This window comes from Chaetodon trifascialis, chromosome 11 (genome assembly GCF_039877785.1).
Source record: "Chaetodon trifascialis isolate fChaTrf1 chromosome 11, fChaTrf1.hap1, whole genome shotgun sequence".
Taxonomy (NCBI): domain Eukaryota; kingdom Metazoa; phylum Chordata; class Actinopteri; order Chaetodontiformes; family Chaetodontidae; genus Chaetodon; species Chaetodon trifascialis.
In genome coordinates this window covers 19,512,767-19,537,095 of record NC_092066.1, presented here as the reverse complement: position 1 = coordinate 19,537,095, position 24,329 = coordinate 19,512,767, and the positions used below count along the sequence as shown (strand labels likewise).

The 24,329-nt window shown below is 46.7% G+C and overlaps 3 protein-coding genes across 3 annotated transcripts in view; all 3 read left to right on the top strand.

The window, feature by feature from the left end:
- The window catches only part of LOC139338701 (uncharacterized), a 147,855-nt gene that overhangs the window by 69,376 nt on the left and 54,150 nt on the right, over nucleotides 1-24,329 (top strand). The window lies entirely within an intron of this gene.
- On the top strand, nucleotides 10,295-14,317 carry LOC139339489 (protocadherin-8-like). Its single transcript, XM_070975137.1, has 3 exons — nucleotides 10,295-13,001; nucleotides 13,141-13,366; nucleotides 13,478-14,317. The coding sequence occupies exons 1-3, from the start codon at nucleotides 10,545-10,547 to the stop codon at nucleotides 13,828-13,830; spliced, it is 3,036 nt and encodes a 1,011-aa protein (XP_070831238.1). The 5' UTR covers nucleotides 10,295-10,544; the 3' UTR covers nucleotides 13,831-14,317.
- Nucleotides 15,133-23,330, top strand: LOC139339099 (leukocyte cell-derived chemotaxin 1-like). The gene is made up of 8 exons (XM_070974555.1): nucleotides 15,133-15,181; nucleotides 15,656-15,743; nucleotides 16,070-16,210; nucleotides 17,499-17,639; nucleotides 18,235-18,348; nucleotides 20,993-21,143; nucleotides 21,557-21,666; nucleotides 22,398-23,330. Exons 2-8 carry the CDS (start codon nucleotides 15,672-15,674, stop codon nucleotides 22,620-22,622), a joined length of 954 nt encoding a protein of 317 aa, XP_070830656.1. The 5' UTR covers nucleotides 15,133-15,181; nucleotides 15,656-15,671; the 3' UTR covers nucleotides 22,623-23,330.

Sequence of the window (24,329 nt, the reverse complement as noted above, 5' to 3'; positions counted from 1 at the left end):
CAATACTAATTTGACTATTCCTCATTTATTGTGAGCAAAGATAATTGGGTGTTGCCTGCTGTGTGTGTTAGTGCGCCTGCAAGGATCTCTGTGTTTACATAGCTTGTTTTTCTCCTCTTTGATGGCAGTGGAGACCCAAAATGTAGCACACTAATAGCATTTCTTAACTTTATCATTTGAATTTATAGCCCTGCAGCCAAGGCACTTTTTATTTCAGCGTTATTTAAACAGGTGTGAAGTCAGAAGGTTCTTTCTGGGTGAAGTGCAGATCTGGTACCATCACAACATCACATTTACAGGCTGTAATTAATGTTTTCCTTGAACCATCCCCTTGTTTTTGCAGCTCTTAATCCTGTACCCCAAATGAAACCTTCACATCTTGAAGGAGAACTCCATCTTACTCATCAAAGTCTGTTTGCAGGTCTTGAGGAGTGCTGCTGCTTGTGAAAAATGTTGCATAAAGCTTTGTGGCTCCAAAGGGAGCTGCGTAAACTCTGGTAAATAAAATGCAAATAAATGTCAGCTTTGCTGCCTCAGATGACATTGAATCAGTGATGGTTGGGGCTTAAGACTACAAGATTTAAAATGAAAAAAATAAATACAAATCTGGGGGTGTGGAGTGAGAGAGAAGTGAGTTTAGCAGACCTCTGCAGCTCCTCCTCACCTCTGCTTGAGGCTACATTAGCCACTACCAGCACTGAACAGCGCATCGTTGAGTCCTCTTTTAATGGAACTTCTGCTGTGCGAGACTAATGTACACATTAATAAAATGCTGATGCAGTGACAGAACTGTTGTCTCCTCCACAAGTTAAAGTTGTTTTATTGATGTGACTGTTTCTAATTATTAAGTATATGACAAAGGAAGGCAGAAATAAAATATACATTTAAAACCAGGAAGAAAAAAGATCACCAGCCCTTTTCCAAACCCCTAATCGTTTTTGTACAGTCCCTTAGCTGCACTGCTATGAACATTTTGTCTTTCTAAATATTCAATGCAACATTCAAAGATCTATTTGTGGTTAACTAAACTTTGATTAAAACATTATAACTTCGAGCTCTCAATTTGGTGTCAATCCATCAAGCATCAACTATTTGCATACCACGTTTTCCAACATAAAGTGCAATTCAAAGTGAGCTGACAACAAACAGCATATGAGGCCTGAGGACTTTGACACAGTGGATCAGAGGGAACCACATCTGTGCTCCCTCAGACAGACATGCCTACTCATAAGCTGTCATCCAGCGGAAGGTCTCGAGTGGCTCACTTCAGAAGCATCTCATCCTGGGCAGAGCACTGCTGATCCAGAGGCTCTGTAAGATCATTTTGTCCGTTAGTAGATAGCCTACTTTGGTGAGCACATTGTCTTTGCAGCTTCGCCTCATTAGCCCCCTCATGGCCTGCATGAACAATCGAGGCTGGGCTGCTGAAATATTGATCAGCTTTATAGAGAGCAGAGAGATATTTCAGGGTTTTTTGTTTTTTTTTTGGTGCAGGGCGTTTTGGTGCATATAGACTATTTGTTGAATGTAACTGTTTGTCTTCTGCGGTTGTTTGCTCTCAAGGGGAAACCACATGCCTTCCTTTCAAAGTCTCGCTGGCACATGCAGGGAGGACACACTGATCGCATAATGTGGTTGTGTGCATGTGTGCTGCCTCCTGTGTGTGCGTGTGTGGGGCTTGTACACTGCATGTACGGGTGTGCATGGCGTCCCCTCATATTTTGCTTTGTTTTATATGAGGCATGTGCAGTAACGTTCAAAGAGAATTATATAGTATTGTTTATGAACGGTGACTCCATAAACAGGGGAGCTTTAATGCTCTATGAGAGGAACCGCACCGCCAAGTTTACTGCCAGCTGGACATGTGTTACCTGTAGGCTACAGTCCTCTTTAGTCACATTAATATAGTCCTGCGCCATGCTCTAAACAGCGCTTTCAGGCACTTGAAACAGCAAGTTAAAGTAGAGTAACAGAGAGAGAAACAGGAAAAGGTGAGATGGAAGAGGAGTGGGAGAGGAGATAAGAGACAGGAATTACAAAGTAAGTGAGAGTGGGAGTTCTGTTGCCTATCAAATAGGCAAGTTTAAGAAGCGTTTCCACCTTGGCTGCTAATGCACTCACTGATTGTCTTGTGTGACTCATGGAGTCTATAAAGTAGGTTAGTGGGTTATTGCTTAAAGTTAAAGAGCTAATAAGCCTCAGAATGTTTTTATTCATGATGGGAATCATTTGGCAGAGAGGTCTGTTCTAAAGTTTATCTATGATAATAAAATGTATCATTAAAGATAAAATGCTTTAAGCCCACACAGGCAAAAAAATAAAAAAAATAATTTGTTTATTAGGCTATGGATGAAAATCTTTGATCTCATCAGGAGTGTTTGATGTCTCTGATCAGTATAAAGAAGACATATGAGCAGATTGTGTCCTGCATTTTGACAAACGAAGCCTTTTCACAGCCTTTAAAGATGGAAGATCTCACATAAGACCAGTTCACTATTCAATCAAGAGTGAACATAAAACATGCATGCTGTTTTCATACAACTTAACTTAGACTCCCCTTAGCTCATGTGATGACACCTGAGGCAGCTCAGTTTGTTGAAGAAGACAATGAGCAGCGGCTGAAAGCTTCGAGAGCAAATAAGTGGACCTTTAACATACTGTTAATTGAGAAAAATGCAGCAACGATATGAAGAGTCTACAGGCAAGCTAGCAGCTCTGTAAAGCTGTAGCCAGGACAGCTGGAGCTAAATGCTAACAGCAGCATGCTAATACGCGCACAGCGACAATGCTTAGTGTTTACTATGCGCACACAGCCTACAGCTGCAGATATTTGTACATAAAGTTCTGGACAAATAAAAAATTGAGCTGGTGATGGTGATGGATGAAAAGTTAGGGGATCACCAAGCTGAGAGGGGTGTAAATGTTGGCAGCAAATTTCAAAGCAATCCATCCAGTGCTTGCCCAGACATTTGGTGGCACATGGTGGCACCTGGGGAAAAGTCAGCAGGATATATGACTGGACACAACTTTGTGGCAACAAATGCAGTAGTTGTTTCACGTGAAAGTGAAAATCTTGACCCGCCGGTGGTGCTGGAGCAAAAATGACCAAATTCATTAGAATTCATCCTTTGGGTGCCATAGACCTCTGGACCACATTTCACATCAATCCATCCAACAGAACTGTAGACTGACTGACATTGCAATCACAGAGCCACAGTGTTAAAAAACAAACAAACAAACAAACAAACTGTGACCACACCTTTTTCAGAGTTATTCATTCTGTGTCACACTTGTCAGCTCTAAAAAACTACGTGTGATAGAGCTGATCTGTCTCTGGAGCGGCTCTTAAAAAGTTTAAGGAGTGTTACTCTCTGCTTTTAAATAAGCATCAATCTAATGCTCATAATTTAGATGCATATTCATATCTGATGCCGTGATGCAGTGTTATTATTGTGCCTCTGTTACTGCTGTATAGGTGATCACTCACTTCTCATCGGGAGGATGTTAAGTGAACCATTTGGCCAGTAAAAGTCTTTCCTACAAATTCCTCTGAGCGTCAGACAAAGTCCCGCTGATTGATGAATGATCACAGGCACTTACCAGCCTGCTTTTGGCTACAGCAGCCTCACACGTCAAATGCAGCTCATCTCCGCGCTGCTGCCTGCTTCTTTTTTTCAATGCACGTGGAGCATGCAAACGGGTTAGAAGAAGAGGGGACATAACTTCACATGAGTGATATGCAGACGTCTGCCATTCCCTCCCTCCATGCTTCTCTTAACTCCCCCACCCCCATCTGTTCATCCAAAGCGCGGCACAATCTGGCGCACTGCAGCCATCAGGTGTGCGCACACACAGCCCCCGAGCCTTTCACCCCCTCACTCACGCGTTCACTTTTAGTTCCTGTTTGTCTTTGAAGTAAGGAAATACGGCATTTGGGTGGAACTTGTACATTCACAAAACATTCCCAGACCGGACGCAAGCCTCTAATTCTTCCCAACCGACTCTCCCACTGTTAGACTGAGGCTGGGGCCAAAGTTGGCCCCGTGTAACTCCCCTCTATATCGTCCCTCTATTCAGGTCTGATGTGTGAATCTTTATGTGCGCTCCTCCTGACCTCCTCTGAGTCCAGAATGCCAGTGATGGAAACGGCTCTAGACAAAAGCGGATAACATTCAAAAGCAGTGAAAGGAAGAATGGGAGGGGAGGCGGGAGGAGTTTGGAGAGAATCGGGTCTACGAGCCTTTAAATCATCATTTGAAACTCATTAGAAAGCTGGCGGGGCCGGGCGGAGACGGCCGCACAGATTGCGCGCTCCCGATCACAATGCCGGTAATGAAGTGGAAGCGAAGTGGGAGTGTCCCAGCACAGATTTCTTTGCACTGGTTACTCCACTGGCCTTAAAGTTTCCCCACAATCTATGTATGGGGTGTAAAAAGTTGCATTCATGAGATGTTAACCGCTTTGTTCGTCGGGAGGAATTTATTCAATGTGTTGCAGCCATCAGCGACAGATGGGATGGAAGGTGATGGATCGGAGCAGAAGTTAACTAAGAGAAAAAGAGATGGAGAGAAGAGAGTAAACGTTTAATGTAACTGGACGTTATCAATCTGGTGGCGATCTGGTGCCAGTCCGTGCCTGCTGCTCCTTTCAGATCTGGCTCACTGCAGCCTGTTGCAGAGTTAACATGTAGACTATTGGTCCCATGATGGAGCAGTCACGATGCAGAACAGTGGAGCCACATTTCTACCCATTCTAGCATCATCAGTTATGTTGTTTTCCTTAAAGCAAGCACATTAGACTGCAGTTTGGTGCAGGTCCATCTGAAAATCTTTGATCAAGACATAATCATTTGACATTTTCATATCACTGATTCAAGGTCTGTAAGACAATCACTAGAGGAAGGTTTTGTAATATTTCTTTTGTCCAAAATCCCATCAAGATCTGAAGGTTTAAATCGGAGCACATGCAAAAGCAAGCTGTCCAAACCTGTGCATCACTCAATGATGAATGAATTGCCTGTCAACTATTTCCCAAATTCTTCAATTAATCGGACTGTCTATAAAATGTCAACAACGCTCATCACCACCTCCCAGAGCAAGGAGACTATAATTGACTACCATAAGACAAATACAAGCATTAAATTCCACACTGGAGAAACTGGAACCAGTAAATGATTGTCTTTTTTGTTGGACAAAGGTCTCAAAATATGAAATTTAAAACTATTAAGTAACCTTGGGAAGCACTTTACTTTTTTAAAATGTTCAGCTCACCTCACTGCCTGAACAATGATAATAATAACGTTGTTTAAAGCATTTAATGTTAACTGGGTCCAAGTGTGTCCTGTCTGCAATTTTGTATCATGCTAATGCATCAAACCCTGCGTGTCACTGCAGGTTGATAAAGTACTTAAAGAGCTTCCAAATGGCTCCACTGGAAACCAGGTGCTAAAGAAAGAAGCTAAAGAGATTTTGTGGAATGGTCAGGTACAAGTCACCTGCTGCTTAACGTGGCCAAGACCAAGGACATGGTGACTGATTTCAGAAGGAACAGGACGACCCCACAACCACTGGGGGAGAATGTCGCAGTGGTTGAGGATTACAAATACCTTGGAGTGCAGACTCAACTGTAAAACTAACATCAACGTTGTGTATAAGAAGAAGGGGACGAGCAGCTCAGATCATTCAACGTGTGCAGCAAGATGTTGGAGATCTACCAGTCTGTTGTTGCCAGTGCACTCTTCTTTGCTGCAGTGTGACACCAACAGACTGAACAAACTGATCAGGAAGGCCGGCGTTATTGGCTGCAAACAGGACACTTTTGAGGAGGTGGTGGAGAGGAGGACACTGGACAGACTGTTATCCATCATGGATAACCCTGAACATCCTCTTCACCACCTCGTGGACAGACAGCGGAGCTCCTTCTCCAGTAGACTGCTCCAGCTCCGCTTCAGGAAATCATTCGTGCCACGAGCCATCACACTTTACAGTAGAAACATAAACAGTTAACCCACCAACCTCACAAACTCTTGTGTTTTTGCATATTACTTTTACATATAATCTGCACAACACTACTGCAATATTGCACATTCGGTCTACTTGCACTTTTTTATTTATTTATTTATTTATTTTTGCTGTTTTTTTTAATGTAAATACTGTTTATGTACTTAATTATATTGTATTTTTCTTATATTATTATGATATTATATAATATGTATCTATAACTATATTTACTTAGTTATATTTTTATTATTACTGTTTATATTTTTTTGTTACTTTTTCTAAATAATTGTGTATATATCCTGTGTTTGCTGTATGTTTAATTGCTACTGCAACAAAATAATTTCCCAAATTGGGATCAATAAAGAAACCGTCTAAGTCAAATAATACTTATACAAGAAGCTGTTCAGTAAGTTGTCACCTTTAGCCAATAAGAAATAACACTCATAACAAACAATTCACTCTCCAATGGAAATCACTGTGAAAGATATGACCTCTACATGAGTGTCAGACTCGGAGTCTCAGCCTACAGCCTCTATTCTTACCTTGTAAGGGCCTAATTAACCTGCACACCACTTCATCATGTCTTCAATTATCGCTAAGGGTTCAGGAATAACACAGGTTGAATGCGCGAATCAGCGCTGTTTGAATGAAGTGCGATCCTCTCTTTAAGACCTCTAAACAGGGGCCGTGACACAAGTTTCTCAAGTGCTGCACTCCGGAGCTGACGGGTGCATTCACTCCTAATCATTTTCATCAATAGTGGAGGATGAAGCCATTACCCAGACGAGCCCTGGAGTGCGGTTCTCCGGTGGAGAGGCGATAATTGGATAATTAGTGCTGGGAACCAATTAGCCCAGGACTCTGTGCTTGTGATGGCACGCGAGTTAAGCAAAGGTTAGCTGGGCGGGAGGGGGCTGAGGGGGGTGCAGCGATCTGATCGATTATCTTAGACCCCCTCCCTCACGCGCACATACATCCCTCCTTTCTCACCCTCCTGCTCCCTCTCCCCACTTTCTCCTTCCAGCGCTTATCTGCTGGACAAAAGAAACCAAATCGCCTATTTCCATCTCAATGAGTTAAGCCCCAACAAGAGGCAGGGATCGGACGACCGGCTTCAGACCCCAAATACCCGGCGATCACTAGAGCAAATGGGTCCACAATGCAGGAGAAAAGAAAGAAAGGAGGACAGAGAGGGAGAGGAGGGGGGTCCTCTAAAGATATATTTATATATGTTAAAGAAAATGCTAATATGGCCCGTGAAGAATAGAGGGGATTTCAGAGACTCTCTTTAATTCTGCTATTGTTGAACTCGCGTGCAGACGGGCGAGATTGACACGGTGATCACGTGAGAGAATTATCTTTTTTTTTAGGTGTGTGTGTGTGTGTGTGTGTGTGTGTGTGTGTGTGTGTGTGTGTGTGTGTGTGTGTGTGTGTGTGTGTCTTTTTTGGGGGATGGATGCAAAAGCCCGTCAAACATGGTAAGAAAGTCTGTCTTTCGGACGCGCGCGCACGTGCACGTGCGGAGAGTTTAATCCCCGAGGCGAGACTCAACATAGTGTAATTTGCTTTTGATTGCTCTGTCTGTCTGTGTGTGAGAGAATGCTGAGCGGTATTAGAATACCGTCAGAGTGCTGTGTACTCTAAACACATAAAGAAATGAGAATAAACACGGTGATTCTCACGCGGCCCCACAGCGAGCACATCATTACTGTGCTTCAATAAAGCCTCTCTGCCTGCAAGAATGGGCTCTTCACAATGCTGCACAGCGAAAGAAGGGTCCTTTGGATCTGACTCACTGCTGCTGCTGTAACAGATTCATCAGAGTTATCTTGTCTTCATATTATCGGTGATCGTATGCTGCTACTTTGCACCCTTCACGTATCATTTATAACCATTAATAAGAACACATTTGCAGGGTTGCCAGGCTGTTTTCTAGCCTTTCAATTTGGTAATAAAGCAGTTATGACTGTTGGCAATGCATTCATAAAAGTTTCATGAATTGTGAGGAATGATTGTTTTTGTCCAGATGCTTTGCAACCCTTGTCTAGAAGTGAATAAAAGCTGTACATTAACTCATATAGCAACAACTTACGTAAGGACTGTATGACTATTTATGTAGCTATTGTGAAGAAAGAGTGAAATAAAATGTTAATTGAGGACAAAAGAAAAAAGTCAGAGCAAAAATATACCTTCCTTGCTTTCTGACCTCCACTTCCTCCTCACAACTTTCTTACAGTCCCTTAGTGACAGTCCAATCAATGTAAGGGATTTTCCAGAACCTGGCAACCCAGAAGTTCTTCTTATTAAGGGATCATAACTGATCTATAAAGCTATAATTAGTTATAACTTTTAAAGTCTCTATAAAAGAGCTTGAGAGGAAAGTGGCACCATTTAACGTCCCTAAGGGCTGATGATGCTGTGATGTCCTTAATTAATCACAGAATGTTGTCTCCTTATCGTTTAGGACAGGCCTGACTGTGTCTAACCATGCAAGCTGCTTGACTAGATGTTGTCCATTCAGGTGTCTCCTATTTGACTTTCTGTGGCAGATGGGTTCTTTATAGAACATGCCAACTGATATTAGCTTCTACTGCAAGGCAAGTGTTGCCCCTGAAAAGCTGTGCGTGCGTGTGTGTGTGTGTGTGTGTGTGTGAGAGAGAGAGAGAGAGAGAGAGAGAGAGAGAGGTGGTGTGGGGTGGAGGGTGAAGAAGGAAGAGAGGGAAAGAGAGACTGGGTCCAATGGGAAGAATGAGAAAATCTCTTAAAGAACCGTGACGGGGCCCCGGTTGCTCTCTAAATGTATTTTAATAAGAGGGACCCTGATGTCCAGGCCAATTCATCTCCCATCTCCCTGTAATGAAAGGAGTCGTGGTCGGGACCGGGGCAGGCATGGGGATGGGGGAGGAGAATGGGGATGGAGGGATGGTACAAAGGCTGCATGTGGCTTTGCCTCATTATGCTGCAGTTAGGCAGAGGGTTGCATGGAGGCAGCAGGGGTTAGGGTCCCCACAGACCAGCTCAGGGGCCACAATACCGGCATGGACGGCTGCAAAGGGAGACCCTGCCATGCCATTATCCCGCTGCTACTAACGAGGGCTTCATACGCCTTTGATATAATCTCACTATTGAAATCCTGATAAATCCCCCCTGCGTTTACAGCCAAATCCCATTTGTAACGGGTTCATGGAAGGATGTGTGAGTGCGTGCGTGACCGCCTGCGTGTGTGTGTGTGTGTGTGTGTGTGTGTGTGTGTGTGTGTGTGTGTGTGTGTGTGTGTGTGTGTGTGTGTGTGTGTGTGTAGTCTTCACCTGCGCCTCTGTTCTGGCAGGCGAGGCCGAGGAGAGTCACATGTTAAACCGGGCCGTTACACTGGCTTTAATTAAAAAATCCCCTCTCTCGCGCACAAGACATCTCGTGAGCCGATCTGTGCTGAGACCGAATTAGAATAAAATCAATGTTTAAGTGGATATAGTCCTTTCTAGCCTCAGATATGATCTGATAGGCAAACAATTACTGGATTACAACACACTAGGGGGATGAATAATAGACGACAGAGCAAATTTATGGAATTTATTAATGAGAATAAAATGTGCACTAAAATGATGCTATTACCACCAGTTACACCATATTCTTGTGAATCACTGGCCCTGCTATTATTCAGCATGTTAAGCTGTCTCAGCATTATGGGTCTATCATAAGTCCATTATATGAAATCTTATCTGTCTGGATGACTAGACCAGGGCACTCTGAGGTCGGAGAAGCGGGCGAATCGTGTCATATTCTTGCATGTATGATGTTATTTTCTTATCTGAGGTGGAGAGGTCACTGGGGCAGCTTAGCCTGTGCCAGTGACTGCTTTTACTCCAGTGGGTCACACAGCACACGTGCGTGGGGATCCAACCTAACAGTGTTTAAGCATAAATCTCTTTCCACTCAAAAGTGCGCCTATAGGGTAAAGCATCCTGAACAGATACTCCCATTCAAATGCTTTGTCCTCTAGCTCAGGGACACTGCGCATCTCTGTGCTCCCCCCGTGTGTCGGTGCGCAGACTCATTTAACAGCCCGAGGAACATAAACAAGCAACGGAAACTATAGCTGTATTAAATCAAACCCCGCGTTTAGCCCACATATTGGGTGCCAAGTTTCTCCGCACAGTCCAGGAATCTCTAAACAGGGTTTAGAGGTCTTTCAGAAGTCCCCCTTTTTTTCCCCTCTCAAAGCTCGGATTGGTCACAGTGCGGCTCATTTGCATGCCTCGCCGTATAAACCCTCCTGCAGACACTGCAGCCCTCTTGCGCTGAGAGAGCAGCACACCTCCAGTAGAGAGAGAGAGAGGGAGAGAGAGAGGAGCGCATCCAGAGTGCGCATTGAAAAACATATGGAATATTTATTACAGGCTTTATACAAAACATAAAGAGCCCCGGAGAGTCGACAAGAGCGGGGAAGGAGTAGCTTTTCGCGGGTACGTTTTGTTTAAACTTTAAAGTGGACTCAGTGCGGACAGTTTGCTGAATTTCTCATTATTTTGGAGTGAAGGTGTCAAGATGGGAGGAATAGGGTGGAACGGGTTGTTGGTGCTAGTGTGCGTCTCTTTGGCAAGCCTGGCTGCTGTCACACAAGGAAAGACGGTGAAATATCAGACGTTTGAGGAAGACGCACCAGGGACAGTGATTGGAAACTTGGCCAAGGACATCTCCTCCAGTGCCTCTTCCTCAGGGGGCTCCAGGACCAATTTCAGGATGATGAAACAGTTCAACTCCTCTTTCATCCGTCTGAGGGAGAGCGACGGGCAGCTGACCATAGGAGAGAGGATAGACAGGGAGCGGATCTGCAAACACACCCTGCACTGCCTCATCGCTTTCGACGTGGTCAGCTTCTCTAAAGAGCAGTTCAAACTCATCCACGTCGAGGTGGAGGTCAAGGACATCAACGACAACTCCCCCGAGTTCCCCCGGAAAGAGTCGAGTCTGGAGATCTCTGAGAACACAGCGGTGGGCACGCGGATCCCGCTGGACTTTGCCGTGGATGACGATGTTGGGGTGAACTACATCCAAAGCTACCAGATCTCTGTAAACAGCCACTTTTCAATTGACGTGCTCAGCAGGGCCGACGGGGTTAAATATGCGGAGCTGGTGCTCATGAAGGAGCTGGACCGGGAGACGCAGGGTTCTTACGCGCTGGAGCTGGTCGCCATGGACGGTGGCAACCCGTCCCGCACCGGAACAACGCGCATCAACATCAAGGTGAAAGACTACAACGACAACAGTCCGGTGTTCGACAGGAACAGCTTCTCCGTGGATCTGCCCGAGGACGCACCGGTGGGCTCCCTCTTACTGGACCTGAACGCGGAGGACCCGGACGAGGGGCTGAACGGTGAGGTGGTGTACGGGTTCGGGAACCAAGTGCCCACAGAAATACGACAACTCTTCAGAGTGGACAGGAAGACCGGACGGCTCACTCTGGAGAGCCCGATTGACTTTGAAAGCAAGAACACGTACGAGTTTGACGTCCAGGCCACCGACCTGGGTCCGAACCCGAGCCCGGCCATCTGCAAAATTGTAGTGCAAGTGCAGGACGTTAACGACAACGCACCGGAGATCTCCATCACCCCGATGACGTCCATCACGGCGGGGATAGCGTACATCACCGAGGCTGCGGCCAGGGAGAGTTTCGTGGCTCTGGTCAGCACCTCGGACAGAGACTCCGGCGCTAACGGACAGGTGCACTGCACGCTGTACGGGCACGATCACTTCAGACTGCAGCAGGCGTACGAGGACAGCTTCATGATTGTGAGCACCAGCCCGTTAGACCGGGAGAAAATCCCCGAATATAACCTCACAGTCGTGGCGGAGGATCTGGGCTCCCCTCCCTTCAGGACCATCACTCAGTACACGATAAGACTGACAGATGAGAACGACAACGCTCCTGTGTTCAGTAAACCGGTGTATGAGGTGGCGGTGGTGGAGAACAACGCGCCTGGCGCATACATCACCACGGTGGTGGCGCGGGACATGGACATGGGGTCAAACGGGAAGGTCAGCTACAAACTGGCAGACACGTACTTCATGGGCTCCCCTATTTCCACCTTCGTGTCATTGGACCCCGCAAGCGGGTCGCTTTACGCGCTCCGGAGCTTCAACTATGAGATGATGAAACAGCTGGAGCTCCGCATCACGGCCAGCGACGGCGGATCCCCGCCCCTGTCCGGCAGCGCCAATGTCTATGTGAGGATAGTAGACCAGAATGATAACGCGCCAATCATCACTCAGCCGGCTCTCAATAACGGCTCCGCTGAGGTCCTCCTGCCCCGGGACGCACCGAGCGGCTACGTCATCACCCGGGTGGAGGCGCGGGATGCGGATGAGGGCGTGAACTCGGAGCTGTCCTACGGGCTGGCCACCGGTGAACCCTCCGTGTTCTCTGTGAACAAAGCCACCGGGGAGATCTACCTCAACCAGGTGCTCAGCCACGAGGTGGACGAAACCCTGAGCGTGACCGTGACGGTGAGTGACAACGGGAGACCCGCGCTCACTTCCACCGCCACGCTCCACTTCCTCATCATCGCGGGCTCCCCGCCGAGCGACAGGACAGTGTACCAGGCAGGCAGCGGGGACGAGGTGCACGCGCAGTGGGACCTGTCTGTGGTGATTATCGTTGTGCTCGCGGGGAGCTGCACGCTCCTGCTGCTCGCCATCATCCTCATCGCCACCACCTGCAACCGGCGCAAACGGGACAAAAGCGGAGAAGACAGCGACTCGTACGGGGAGAAGGGCACGCTTGAGAGGGGCAGGAACCATGTGGTGGACAACCCGCTTCTGCCTCTCCATGGGGGCGGGGGAGGAGCGGCCTTTGAGGGACACTCCTACAGCAGCCAGCCCGGTGGGTTCACGCCGGCTCACCCCGGGGGCAGTGACGGGTGTTCGGCCTCAGAGGACGGCAGCGAGGTGCCCTGCGTGTATGACTCAGACAGCAACAGCAAGCTACGAGGGAATAAACACGAGGTGAGGTGCACTTCTGGGACACTGTGCTCAGCAGGGGAGGGGAGGGGAGGTGTGGAGCGGCACACAGCAATAAGCAATCTGCAATGTGTTCATCAGGCAGACACTAACCTCTGTTTTCTCTCTCTCTCTCCTCCTGCAGGGCTACTCCACTCTGCCTGGCTATGGGAATGGCAAAGAGGCGGTGAGGCCCATCACCATCTGGAAGGGGAACTCTTACACCACCATTTCTGCCAGGGACCCGGCCTTCAGTGGCAAAGACAGTGGCAAGGGGGACAGTGACTTCAATGACAGTGACAGTGATGTCAGTGGAGACACTGGCCTGAAGAAAGATGGAGCTGTGGGTCCTCCCATGGGCGGCCAACCTGGTAAGGGCGGGGAAAATGTCACATTTTAATGGCTGTACAAAATGATGTGGATTAGACATCGTGCTTTGGTTTTAAATCTGACTCCACTCATCTTTCCTCCCTCTCATCCAGGTCTGTGGGCTTGTACCAGCGAATGTAAGGTCCTGGGTCACTCAGATCGCTGCTGGAGCCCCTCAGCAGTCAGAGCCAATGCAGCGCCCTCTCCAGCCCCGACCCTCTCCTCCTTCAGCAGCCTCTCCAAGACGGCCTCCCTGCCCCGGGACCCCCACCGCAGGGACAACTACTACCAGGCCCACATCCCCAAAACAGTGGGTCTGCAGAGCGTGTACGAGAAGGTGCTGCACAGAGAGTACGACTACGTGCTGGTGACCCCACCCAGGCCTGTGAGGGTGCAGGAGATCAGTGATATAACCCTCCCTGTTTACACCCCCACCCCAACACACTGTCCCAACAATGACGTCTAAAAGAGACATTGCACACACGCACACACACCTCAAAGAAATGTATAGTGTATTCAAAGTTTTAATTTATGATTCATTGACAATGAAAACTGTAACTTTCTGAAGTTATTTGTTGCTGTGGAGAGTGTGCATATAAGTTTATATCCTAATATTTGTGTTTTATTGTAAAAGCCACATTTGATGTCCATTCAATCACTTTGAGACATTTTGTTGGACATGGAGTGTATCATATGCAAGTTTTGTACATACAGAGATTTTATTTTTGTAAGAGTAATAATTAAGCAAAGTTATGTAAATACCAATTGTAATTAATGATCTTTAAGCACGCTGACTATTTAAAATGGCCCCGGAAACTGTGCAGTTTGAGGGCCCGCTATGTATCAAGCTGATAACTGTATGAAATGATTTGAATGCAATAATAAGTAGGCAAATTGTACAGACTTTTTTTTATCATCACAATATTCCGAGAGAAAATAAACTTTGACATACTGTTCTGAGAATGTGAGTTGTGTGTTTGTTCAGAGAGATTCAGACCCGGGTAAGGTGAGCCGCGTGTTTGTGAATGCCTCGCAGGGATATCAGTCACTAGTAAAAACCAACAGGCGTCGCTGTTATTGCAGTAGTCAGCCTCTGTCCTTGCAGCCCACCGAAGAAGGTCAGTTTAGTTTTTTCCTTTGTGGATACGATTGTGCTGGTAAGATGCCAGAACAGACGCCAAGGTTTTCTAGCAAATCACTCTCACTTTCATGGACTTGATAACCGCATTTTACCGGCTAAGGCCTGCATATTAACAGAAGAATCAAAGATATGCTCGGAATTTCATTACATTAATCATTACCTCCTGAAATGTGCGCATAGAACAGACATAATGGGATTAAGAATATGCGTAAAGGCGCATTAACTGGTCGTCTAAAAAAAAAAAAAGAAGCAAGGCACGCACGAGAGGGAGTCAACCTAAGGATAAGTTTGATAGGCTTTCTAACACAGGTGATTTTTGTCAGAGAACATAAAGTCCTTGTGAGCAAATCCTCCTGCTACCCTGTCAGGATGTTTTTTTGTCTATCTGCCAAATGCGCACGCTGCGTCCCTTACGTAATGCCCCCATTATCATTCATGGGTTCAGGGCATTTTTTTCCTAACAGAAACGCAGCTCTGGACTCGGATATAGAAGATGTAGAGGAACAAGACAGTCTGTCAAGCAAGCTACCGTTTTTGCGCGCTGTCATGTAAATACACCGTGTCCAAGCTGGAGAAAACATGCGACATTCCGCCACAGTCACCTTTGACCCGCAGCCGTCTGTGGAGGCATTGAGAGGAGAGAGAGCGCAGAGGGAGAGAAAGGGTGTGCGCAAAGGTGATTCGAGGAGACAGCCTCACCCTTCCTTCATCATCTTTTTAATTGCTGAATAGATCTTAGTCTTCTCATCGTGGCTGTCATAAAGCTTAATGATATGAAATTCCGAGGATCATAGCAGGAATCAAACTCATGTAAGTTACATGAGCAGCCTATATGATCTTCAAAGAGAAAGAATGATTAAGGCTTTTCTGAAAGAAACCTAACTCTGGGCTTAAATTAGTGCTTGCTCACAATGCGGTGGTCATCAACTGGAGGTTATGTTTTACCTTTTGATTTAAAGTTACAGAACTTGGAAAGGGTGCGCACCCCTTCGCGTTACAGCATAAAACCTGCCTGTGTGAGTGCGCAGAGGTGTCCTTCCTCCTCCTGAGAGAGAGAGAGAGAGAGAGAGAGAGAGAGAGAGAGAGAGAGAGAGAGAGAGAGAGAGAGAGAGAGAGAGAGAGGAGACTTAGTGGACTGGGATTTCCTCAGGTGTTTGGCTCCAGTCATGGCCGGGAACTCAGAGAAAGTACCGATCGCCTCGGCGGGACCGGAGGACCTGCAGCAGTTCATGCCTCCGGTGAGTTTGCATACGGGCCAGTACAGCTCAATGTGGTCGGGATCAGGGGGTCTATAGCGTAGGATGCTGTAGGTACACCTGTGGGGAGCACTCACAGGCCACAGCGTTCGGTTATTGACCTTTCATATGCTGGACAGATGACCAAAATCCTGTGTGAGCGACCTTTTACAGGAATCTAATTCAGCAATCGAACAGAAGCTGCTTTTTCTACACATACAGTAACCTTTTTCTTAATGCATCAGAGTGACGCTGATTATATGGGCATGTATTTTCTTTCTTTCCCTTTTTTTGTTTGTTTGTTTGTTTATTTGTTTGTTTTACCGTAGGCCTACTCCGCCGTGGCCGTGAAGCCCGCCGCCACCGGCCGTCTCCTAAAGGCCGGGATCGCGGTGCTCATCGCAGGGACCCTCCTGCTGCTACTGGGGGCAGTCGGAGCTTTCTACTTCTGGAACAACAATGAAAAACACGTAAAACTAATATTTTATTTACACTGCAAAAAATGTAAGTTTTTTAAGGCTGGATGAGTGAGAAAAGTGGAGAATATTGTAATTTTGGCTGAACTTACAGTAATTTTGGAGAGCTGGGGGTTCACAAAGGTGCACTTTTGAATATGGAGAAGAAAATATTTCTGTCTCTGTTTCCAGTTTGATTAATGTGTTCATTGGTGTCACACATCAGAAGTTCCATCATGATATTAAGGTTTAAATTGGGGACCAGGATACATACATTGTGCCAACTCAACACTGTTGTATTAAGTTGGACATGTTGTGGGGAGGGTGTTGCAGTTTTCAGTCAAGAAAACTAAAAAAAATTAAAAATCAATAACGCTGTGGAAGGATTTTCATTCTGACAAAGAGAAACATAAAGTTCAGCTGCCCTCCTCATCCCAATAACTTCCCAGCAGTCCCTCAGGACTTTCAATCAAAAGTCAAATCACATGCAGTGTGATCTGTTAGATCATTCCTTTTGTTCCGCTGCAGTTTGACTCGACTTTCAAAACTTTTCTACAATAAGTGGCACGACCATCAAAGAACACAGCTCTGGCGCTCACAGTCAATTAAAGGCTGTCACTTGATTGAGTAAATTCTTGAAACTAGCTGTTTTGAATTGGAAACAAGTGGAATGAAGTTGTCAGTGGTCACATTTTGAACTTGTTTGAATTAAAAGGAGGCTCAATGCTAGAGTGATGGACTCTTTTTTAGCAGTGTAAGCAAACAGTAAAATGTAAATTAAACACACCAGTTCCATGGTACAGCCCGCCTGGTGAATGGAGGCGTTGTGTGCGTGTGTGTGTGTGTGTGTGTGTGCTGGAGGATCCTGGCAGGGTGGAGAGGGGTGGTGGGGGCCTCTTTGGTCCGGCTGATGCTCCAGGGGCAAGAGGTGGAAGAGATGAGGGGGAAAATGTAGCTTTCTGAGTGTTTTTTTTTTTTTTTTTCCTTATCATGGAGTTAGAAAACGCTATGAAGACATGATGAAAAGGCTCTGTAGAAGGGTCATCATCACCCAGAGCTGTACAGATTGTGTTCATCTGTCTGAATGAATGTGTCATCTGAAAGAGAAATCCAGAAAAGAGAGGCTGTATGTGAGGAGAAGTCAGAGGGTAAGATTGGAGAAAGAGGGTGAGGAGGAGTGTTGAAAGAGAGAGGGCTGGGGGTGGGGTGACTCCCAGGACTCTCATACCTTACATGCCAGTCTGAAACCTTGTGTGTGTGTGTGTGTGTGTGTGTGTGTGTGTGTGTGTGTGTGTGTGTGTAGGTCTACAATGTCCACTACAGCATGAGCATCAATGGAAAAGTGGAGGAGGGTACGATGGAGATCGACACAGCCAATAACATGGAGAGATTCAGCACCGGCAGCGGAGCGGACGAGGCCGTGGAGGTCCATGACTTTGAGATTGTGAGTTGGATCTGAAATAAGCTAAAATATCAGGAGATTCAGATGAAAGCAGAAAACCAGACTCACGGACTCTCTGATCAACACTCTCTGAGCAATTCAGAGCATCCGAGAAAAAGCAGTCGATCAGATTTGTTGAAACTTTAAAGACCCTTGTGGGGAGATTGGCTCGTCGTAGCAGCGGAGAAATTAAGAACAAGTAGGCATGTTATCTCCCTTTGGGCCAATCAGTGTCAAGATGCATCGTCTCTCCAATTTTCATTAAATTCGGACCGGTGGTTTTTGACCTTTAATTAAAGCAGCCCAATCAGGCCAATCAGAGTAGTGAAGCAGCAGTTTTTTTTCCTTTCAACTATTAAAATTTTGACCTTTAAGCAGAGTGTCCCCATGAGTGTAATTTCTTAATCTAGAACATAGCTCCAAACTGCAGCATCGCTCCCAAAATGTTATCAAAATCAGCAGTGATTACATCCGATGTACAGATCTATAGTCCCAGACACCTGCAGAGTGCTGCAGAATGCAACACAACAACTGGAGGAGTAATGAGCTCTGACTTCCAGCTTCGTGTTTGTCCTCCTTTCCTTCCTCACCTCTCCAGGGGATCACAGGCATCCGGTTTTCAGGAGGAGAGAAGTGCTACATCAAGACCCAAGTGAAGGCCCGTCTGCCCGATGTGGAGGCTCTCAACAAGGACTCGATGACATTCGACCTGGTGGGTTGGTCCTGTCTGTCTTATGTGTCCTGAGAGGACATGTTTTCTACATACTGTGATGTGCTTTTCAATGAGGAGCCCGTTTCCACTGCAGGGACTTAACAAACTGCGACATGCTTTCCATTACCTGAACTTTTGAAGGAATACTTTGACATTTTGGGGGATAAGCTTATTTGCTTTCTTGCTGAGAGTCAGATGAGAAGATTAATACTATTCTAAAAATGAAGGTACAGGCAGTAGCCAGTTAGCTGAGCATAAAGACTGAGGAAAAAGCTAGCTTGGCTCTAACCAAAAAAATAAAAAAATCCACCTATCAGCACCTCTAAAACTCACTAATTAACATTTCAATTAAACATCAATTATTTCTCACAGAGCCTGAGGCTTTGGCACTAAGCTCCTAATTGTGTTTCCAATATATTTTGCAAACCAGGATGTTAGCATCCAGCACGTTGAACCACTTCCTAGAGAACAGTGGAAACGAGCTCTTTAGGGATGGCACGGTCTGTCTGTTGGGCCTCAATTCAGTCTCTGCAACTACTGGATGGATTGCCCTCAAATCATTTTCAGACATTCCTGCTCCCCAGAGGATGAATCATACTGACTTTGATGATCCCCAGACCTTTTCTCTGATGCCACCAGCATATCACCACTTATCCAGTCAAACATCTCAACATCTACCAGATGGACCAGCACAAAATATGGGACACACGTTCACGCCAACCACAGGATGAACTGTTCTAGCTTTGTTGGTCCCTTAACTTTTCCTCTAGCCCCATCATCATGTCAACATTTGAGATGGTCCAGTATTTTAGTTTATGACCAAATTCTTGCAAAAATGCCCACATTGCCATCATCCTCAGCCAAACTTTGCATTTGGTGCAAAGTCGCAAATGTTAGCATGCCAACACGCTAAAGTATTACTGCAACTTATAACATTTACAGCTGCAGATAGAATGGATTGTTGTGGCTGGAGCAGTACTGACGTCTTATAACTCACCAGCCTTATTAAAAATACAAATGTCAGTGGGTCATCATTAAAGAGCCATGAGAAGACAGCTAAAAAGACATTACAACTTATAGAGGAGGATATTTCAAACCTGATAACCCAACATTGTTTTTAAAAATAGCTTATTAGGGATTTATATGGCAATAATAGTCTTTAACCAGCCATTTATAAAGTCAGTGGTTACACATCACAAACATTCCTCTACTGAAAGTTGTATTTTACTGCAGTTTACAGCATTGTTTACTCTTTGCTGAGCTTTAGAGATATACTACAAGTTCTCCCTCCTGATACAAAGCTATTAGCATGAATCACCCATGCCAAGGATCCACCAGGAACACATGGGTGATTTTATGTGTGAGTTCCCATCACTTAACAGCTTGATGGACTCTATTAAGATCAATAAACACAGCAGAGGACTACACTGAAACATACCATATGTGTGTGTGTGTGTGTGTGTGTGTGTGTGTGTGTGTGTGTGTGTGTGTGTGTGTGTGTGTGTGTGTGCGCGCGCGCGGCTATCACACCACACCACCACCACAGCCTGTCACTGCTCAGTTCAGGCTGTCTGATAATTAAAATCATTTAGCACCGCGTACGCCTCACATCCACATAAATCCACATCACCGGAGTTGCCCTCGCGAACGCGCACAGTCACGCGCGCACAGTCACGCGCGCACACATGCAAGCACACAATTAATTATCGCGCAGGGCTGCTCTTATTGCCTCTCTCTCCCTCATAAAAGATCATTTATTTCACGTTTGTGCTTTTGTGTGTGTTTGTGTTATTGCCTCTCCTTGCCTCATAAATGATCGTTTGGGTTCGCGTTAGCGCGTTGTGTGCGTGTGTGCGTGCGTGCGTGTGTGCGGAGTCAGGGAGATGTTGTTATAATGGTTGCTGCAGGCTGGTCATTTGCTATAATTTAGAGTGATGGCAAATATGGGTTAGATAAGCACGCACACACACACACGCACATACACGCACACAACGGCATCCAGAGAGAGTGGGTCAGATAAACTCTTATCAGTCGAGCAGTGGAGAAGGACCCCCGCTTTTATTTGTCCCTCCAGCAAATCATTTGAGCTGGGAAGGAAAAAAAAAAAAAACATTTCTGAAAGGTTGTGGGATAACATTCCACAAACATGGCCGTGGCTAGTGCAGCGCAGCCCGCAGGAACAACTGCCTGTGGGCAAAGCCATCCCCGCAGAATTCCCCCTTTACCTGCAGGCTGTGGATACACAGCGTGTTTACACAGCCTCTCCTCTGAAAAGCTCATTAGTTTATCTGCAGAAACCTGCAAATTTAGGCCATCCAATCTCTCCTTCCCCCCAGATCTTGATGAGTCCTGACACTCTGTATACAGCTAAATGTTAGCGCAAAGGGAATCTGTATACTAAAGCCTTAAGGGCTGCCTTTTTACTACTTGATTTTATGCTGTTATAAGGAGCATTAACAGCAAAGCATTAATGCAGATTAGACCCGGACAGGATGCAAAGACTGTGGGCTATTGAAAGGGGGAGGCTAGTAACAAGATCCATAAACAAGTGTGATTTTCTGCCTTCAGCAGCAGGGACATCTTCAGATGTCTTGCTGTGATTTGGTTTGTCTCACTTCTCTCCTCCTCCCCCCTCCCCCCGAAGGAGGACGAGGTGATGCCGGCCAAATTTGAGGATGATCTGATCTGGGTGGCAGCTGACACTCCCCTCTCCGACTCAGCCTTCCTCAGCAACAAGATAAAGGACCTGTGTGGAGACCTGCCAATCTTCTGGCTCCGTCCCACCTACTCGACCAGTAAGCAGTCAGAGCGCTCGTTTTATAGGCATGACAATGTAAATGCAACTGCAAACTGAGAGTAAAACACTCATTTTTCAAGGCTGTGTGAGTTTTGTCATGAAGCAAAGGGGATCTGGGTCAAACGGTCTCAATAGTTTCCTTTTAACATCACCGTTCTTAAAGCCATAGAAAGAAAAACAGGCTAAAAAGAAAAGCAGGGCTCCTTTTGAAGCTCCCCAGCTCCTGAGTGTACAATTTTTAGCATGCTGGGAGGTCAAAAGTTCCCAAAACACAATTTGATTCTACTTCATCTGAGGACTTCAAAAATGCTGCCAGAGAAACGGCTGCGCAATCAGGAGCTGGGCCACATTAGTGCCACTCCGCTCCTAAATTTGGTCAGCTGTCAGAGACTGAGACTGTGATGTGTGCAGGCGGACAGAGGAAGAGGAGGGCCGCCCCCCGCCAGCGCCGCCAGGCAGCCGGGGCCGAGGAGGAGGAAGAGGACGTGGAGGCAGAGTTCAACCCGGAGAACCCCTACCAGGTGAGTCACACAAACAAACTCACACGTTCCTCTTCTTCTGTCGTGTTTACGTCCCGCCGCAGCTTCCGCGACTGTCCGTTCACATCTGAGGGCTACCTGAGAAGGGTTTTGCCGACGAGGGTTTCTCACAGCTGTGCGAGCAGCAGCAGATGTCGGGGTCATGGCGGAGGGGCCCGGATTGTCACTGCAGATCTGAGCGTATGCGTGGGTGTGTTTTCTGTGCATACGTTTTCTATGTGAGGCTGTCTGAGCCTGTCCAAAGCTTTCCTTTCAGCACTGAGGCTGTGTGAATAATTCCACAGCACCCTCCTCCTCCTCCTCCTCCTCCTCCTCCTCCTCCGCCGTGGCCCCTTTGCCCTGCTGAGCACACACAGACTCCCATACATACACACCCCCGTGCCCTTCATCCTCACCCCTAATGTTGGGCCCCACTCTCTCCTTAATCCCTCTCTCCTCCATGCATCCCCCACCCCTGCTACACACTCCTGACAGCCTCAGATGGGGGTAAACAGCCAGCACTACAGTGAAGAAGAAAATATTTGACAACAAAAACCCACATCTGACAACATCTCCTCCTCCCCATCCCGCCTGTCCGAAATCCATTTTTAATTGGCTTGAAACGAGCGCTCTCCGCCGCTAAAGACGTGCAGCATCACGCGGCAGAATGTGAACAGACGCTGTGTGTGTGCGTATGTGTGTGTGTGACCGCTGTCCTCTCTGTACCCCCTCAGAGAGGTCTGGAGGGTGAGCAGGGCTCCATGAACATCGACCCCATGCTGGACCACCAGGGCGTGTGCTGCACCGAGTGCCGTCGCAGCTACACCCACTGCCAGAGGATCTGCGAGCCGCTGGGGGGGTACCACCCGTGGCCGTACCACTACCGAGGCTGCAGGGTGGCCTGCAGAGTTATCATGCCCTGCAACTGGTGGGTGGCGCGCATCCTGGGTCTGGTGTAGATACCATCCGCCCAACTGGGAGACGTTAGGGCCGAGGAGGGAGGATACTGGGGAGGGGTGGGGTTCCAAGAGAGGGGAGATTGAAGGGAAAAGTTTAGGAAGGGGAGATGGTGGCTTCTTATCGCCATCGACTGTAGTTGCTGTTAGTGTGAGCAGATTTGTAGGAAATGAACAGCATCAGTCACACATTAGAAATGCACGGTACAGAATCTAGGACAGACATGATCTCACATGTAAAGGTACACAGTTGCTGCATTCTGCACAGCTCGTCTCATTAAAAACACACACACACCTGCTATCATTCAGACCCTCCTGGACTACAGCACAACATGCATTGACATCTGCATTGATTTCACATGTTTAACGGCACCCATTTATCTGTAGGAAAGCTTGTGTTTATAGAGCTGGTAATCACTCATTGGCTTTCATTCTTTGCTTTTTGATGTAAATAAATGTATAGGGTGCAAAATACTCCAATAGCAGTCCGCTGGCTTTAGTAGCAGCTATCCTTCGTTAAGACTCTTCATCACTCCAGTGAGAAACCTGTTTAACTCCTGTGTTTTTAACCCTTTCCTTTCCTGTTTCGTCCTCATGAGTAGCTCTCATTAAAACAATGTACTGTACTGGCTCTCTCACTAACTTTCATCTTAATGTATTTTCAAGAGGCAATCTCAAAGTGCAATATCTCTGAATAAACTTTTTTTAAGTAAACAAAGTGTCACCCCTATTTTTTTTTTTTTGTTATTGAACGAATGACTTAACATCCTGTTTGTAAATACATATTTCTTCTCACTAATCATTATGCTGATTTGGGAACACCTCTCTCTCTCTCTCTCTCTCTCTCTCTCTCTCTCTCTCTCTCTCTCTCTCTCTCTCTCTCTCTCTCTCTCTCTCTCTCTCTCTCTCTCTCTCTCTCTCTCACGCACACACACACACGCTCAAAGACACTTCTCAGTTTTGAGATGTGTCACATCTGGTAGCTGCTCCAAAGGGATGAGCAGAAAGAAGTTTCCAGAGTTCTTTAATGTTGAGAGTTGCAACTCTACAACTCTTTAATGAGACTAAAGACTCTGTAGCCGTCACGCTCCCAGATCTTACCCACGATGCAAAGCGCTTAGCTCCTTTTGATGTCACAGAGCCGCCTCAGGCAGGGGTAGGGGGTAAGGATGGGGGCGGTGTGTTTGTGTGTGTCAGGGATAGTGTAGGAGTGTGTGCTTGTGTGTGTGTGTGTGTGTGTGTGTGTGTGTGTGTGTGTGTGTGTGTGTGTGTGTGTGTGTGTGTGTGTGTGTGTGTGTGTGTGTGTGTGTGTGTGTGTTATGAAGCTAAGAGTTCCATCCAGAGCCACAAACGGGCGTTTGATCGTCACGAGAGATGAAACGATGTGTGATGAATTTAACACTTAACTCAGTGTGAGAGGCTTGATGATGCGGTTAGGAGGCTGATCCATATTAATGCTCTTGCCGCGGCAGGACGCCTCCTCACAGTTACAGCTGCCGCATATGTAGCTGGAGAACAGGGGAGGTGCCCGCTCTCCCACATCTCCAACTGTAAATCACCACTTCACCTCAGGGCTGCGTCCCCGCCTGCTGGCCAAACGACTGCGGGCCCTCCGTCTCGATACCAATCGAACCACGACACGCAAACCACATCCTCGAGCCGTCAACCATATCTGAACTGCCTGCGCTACTATCAGTGATGCCACATTTC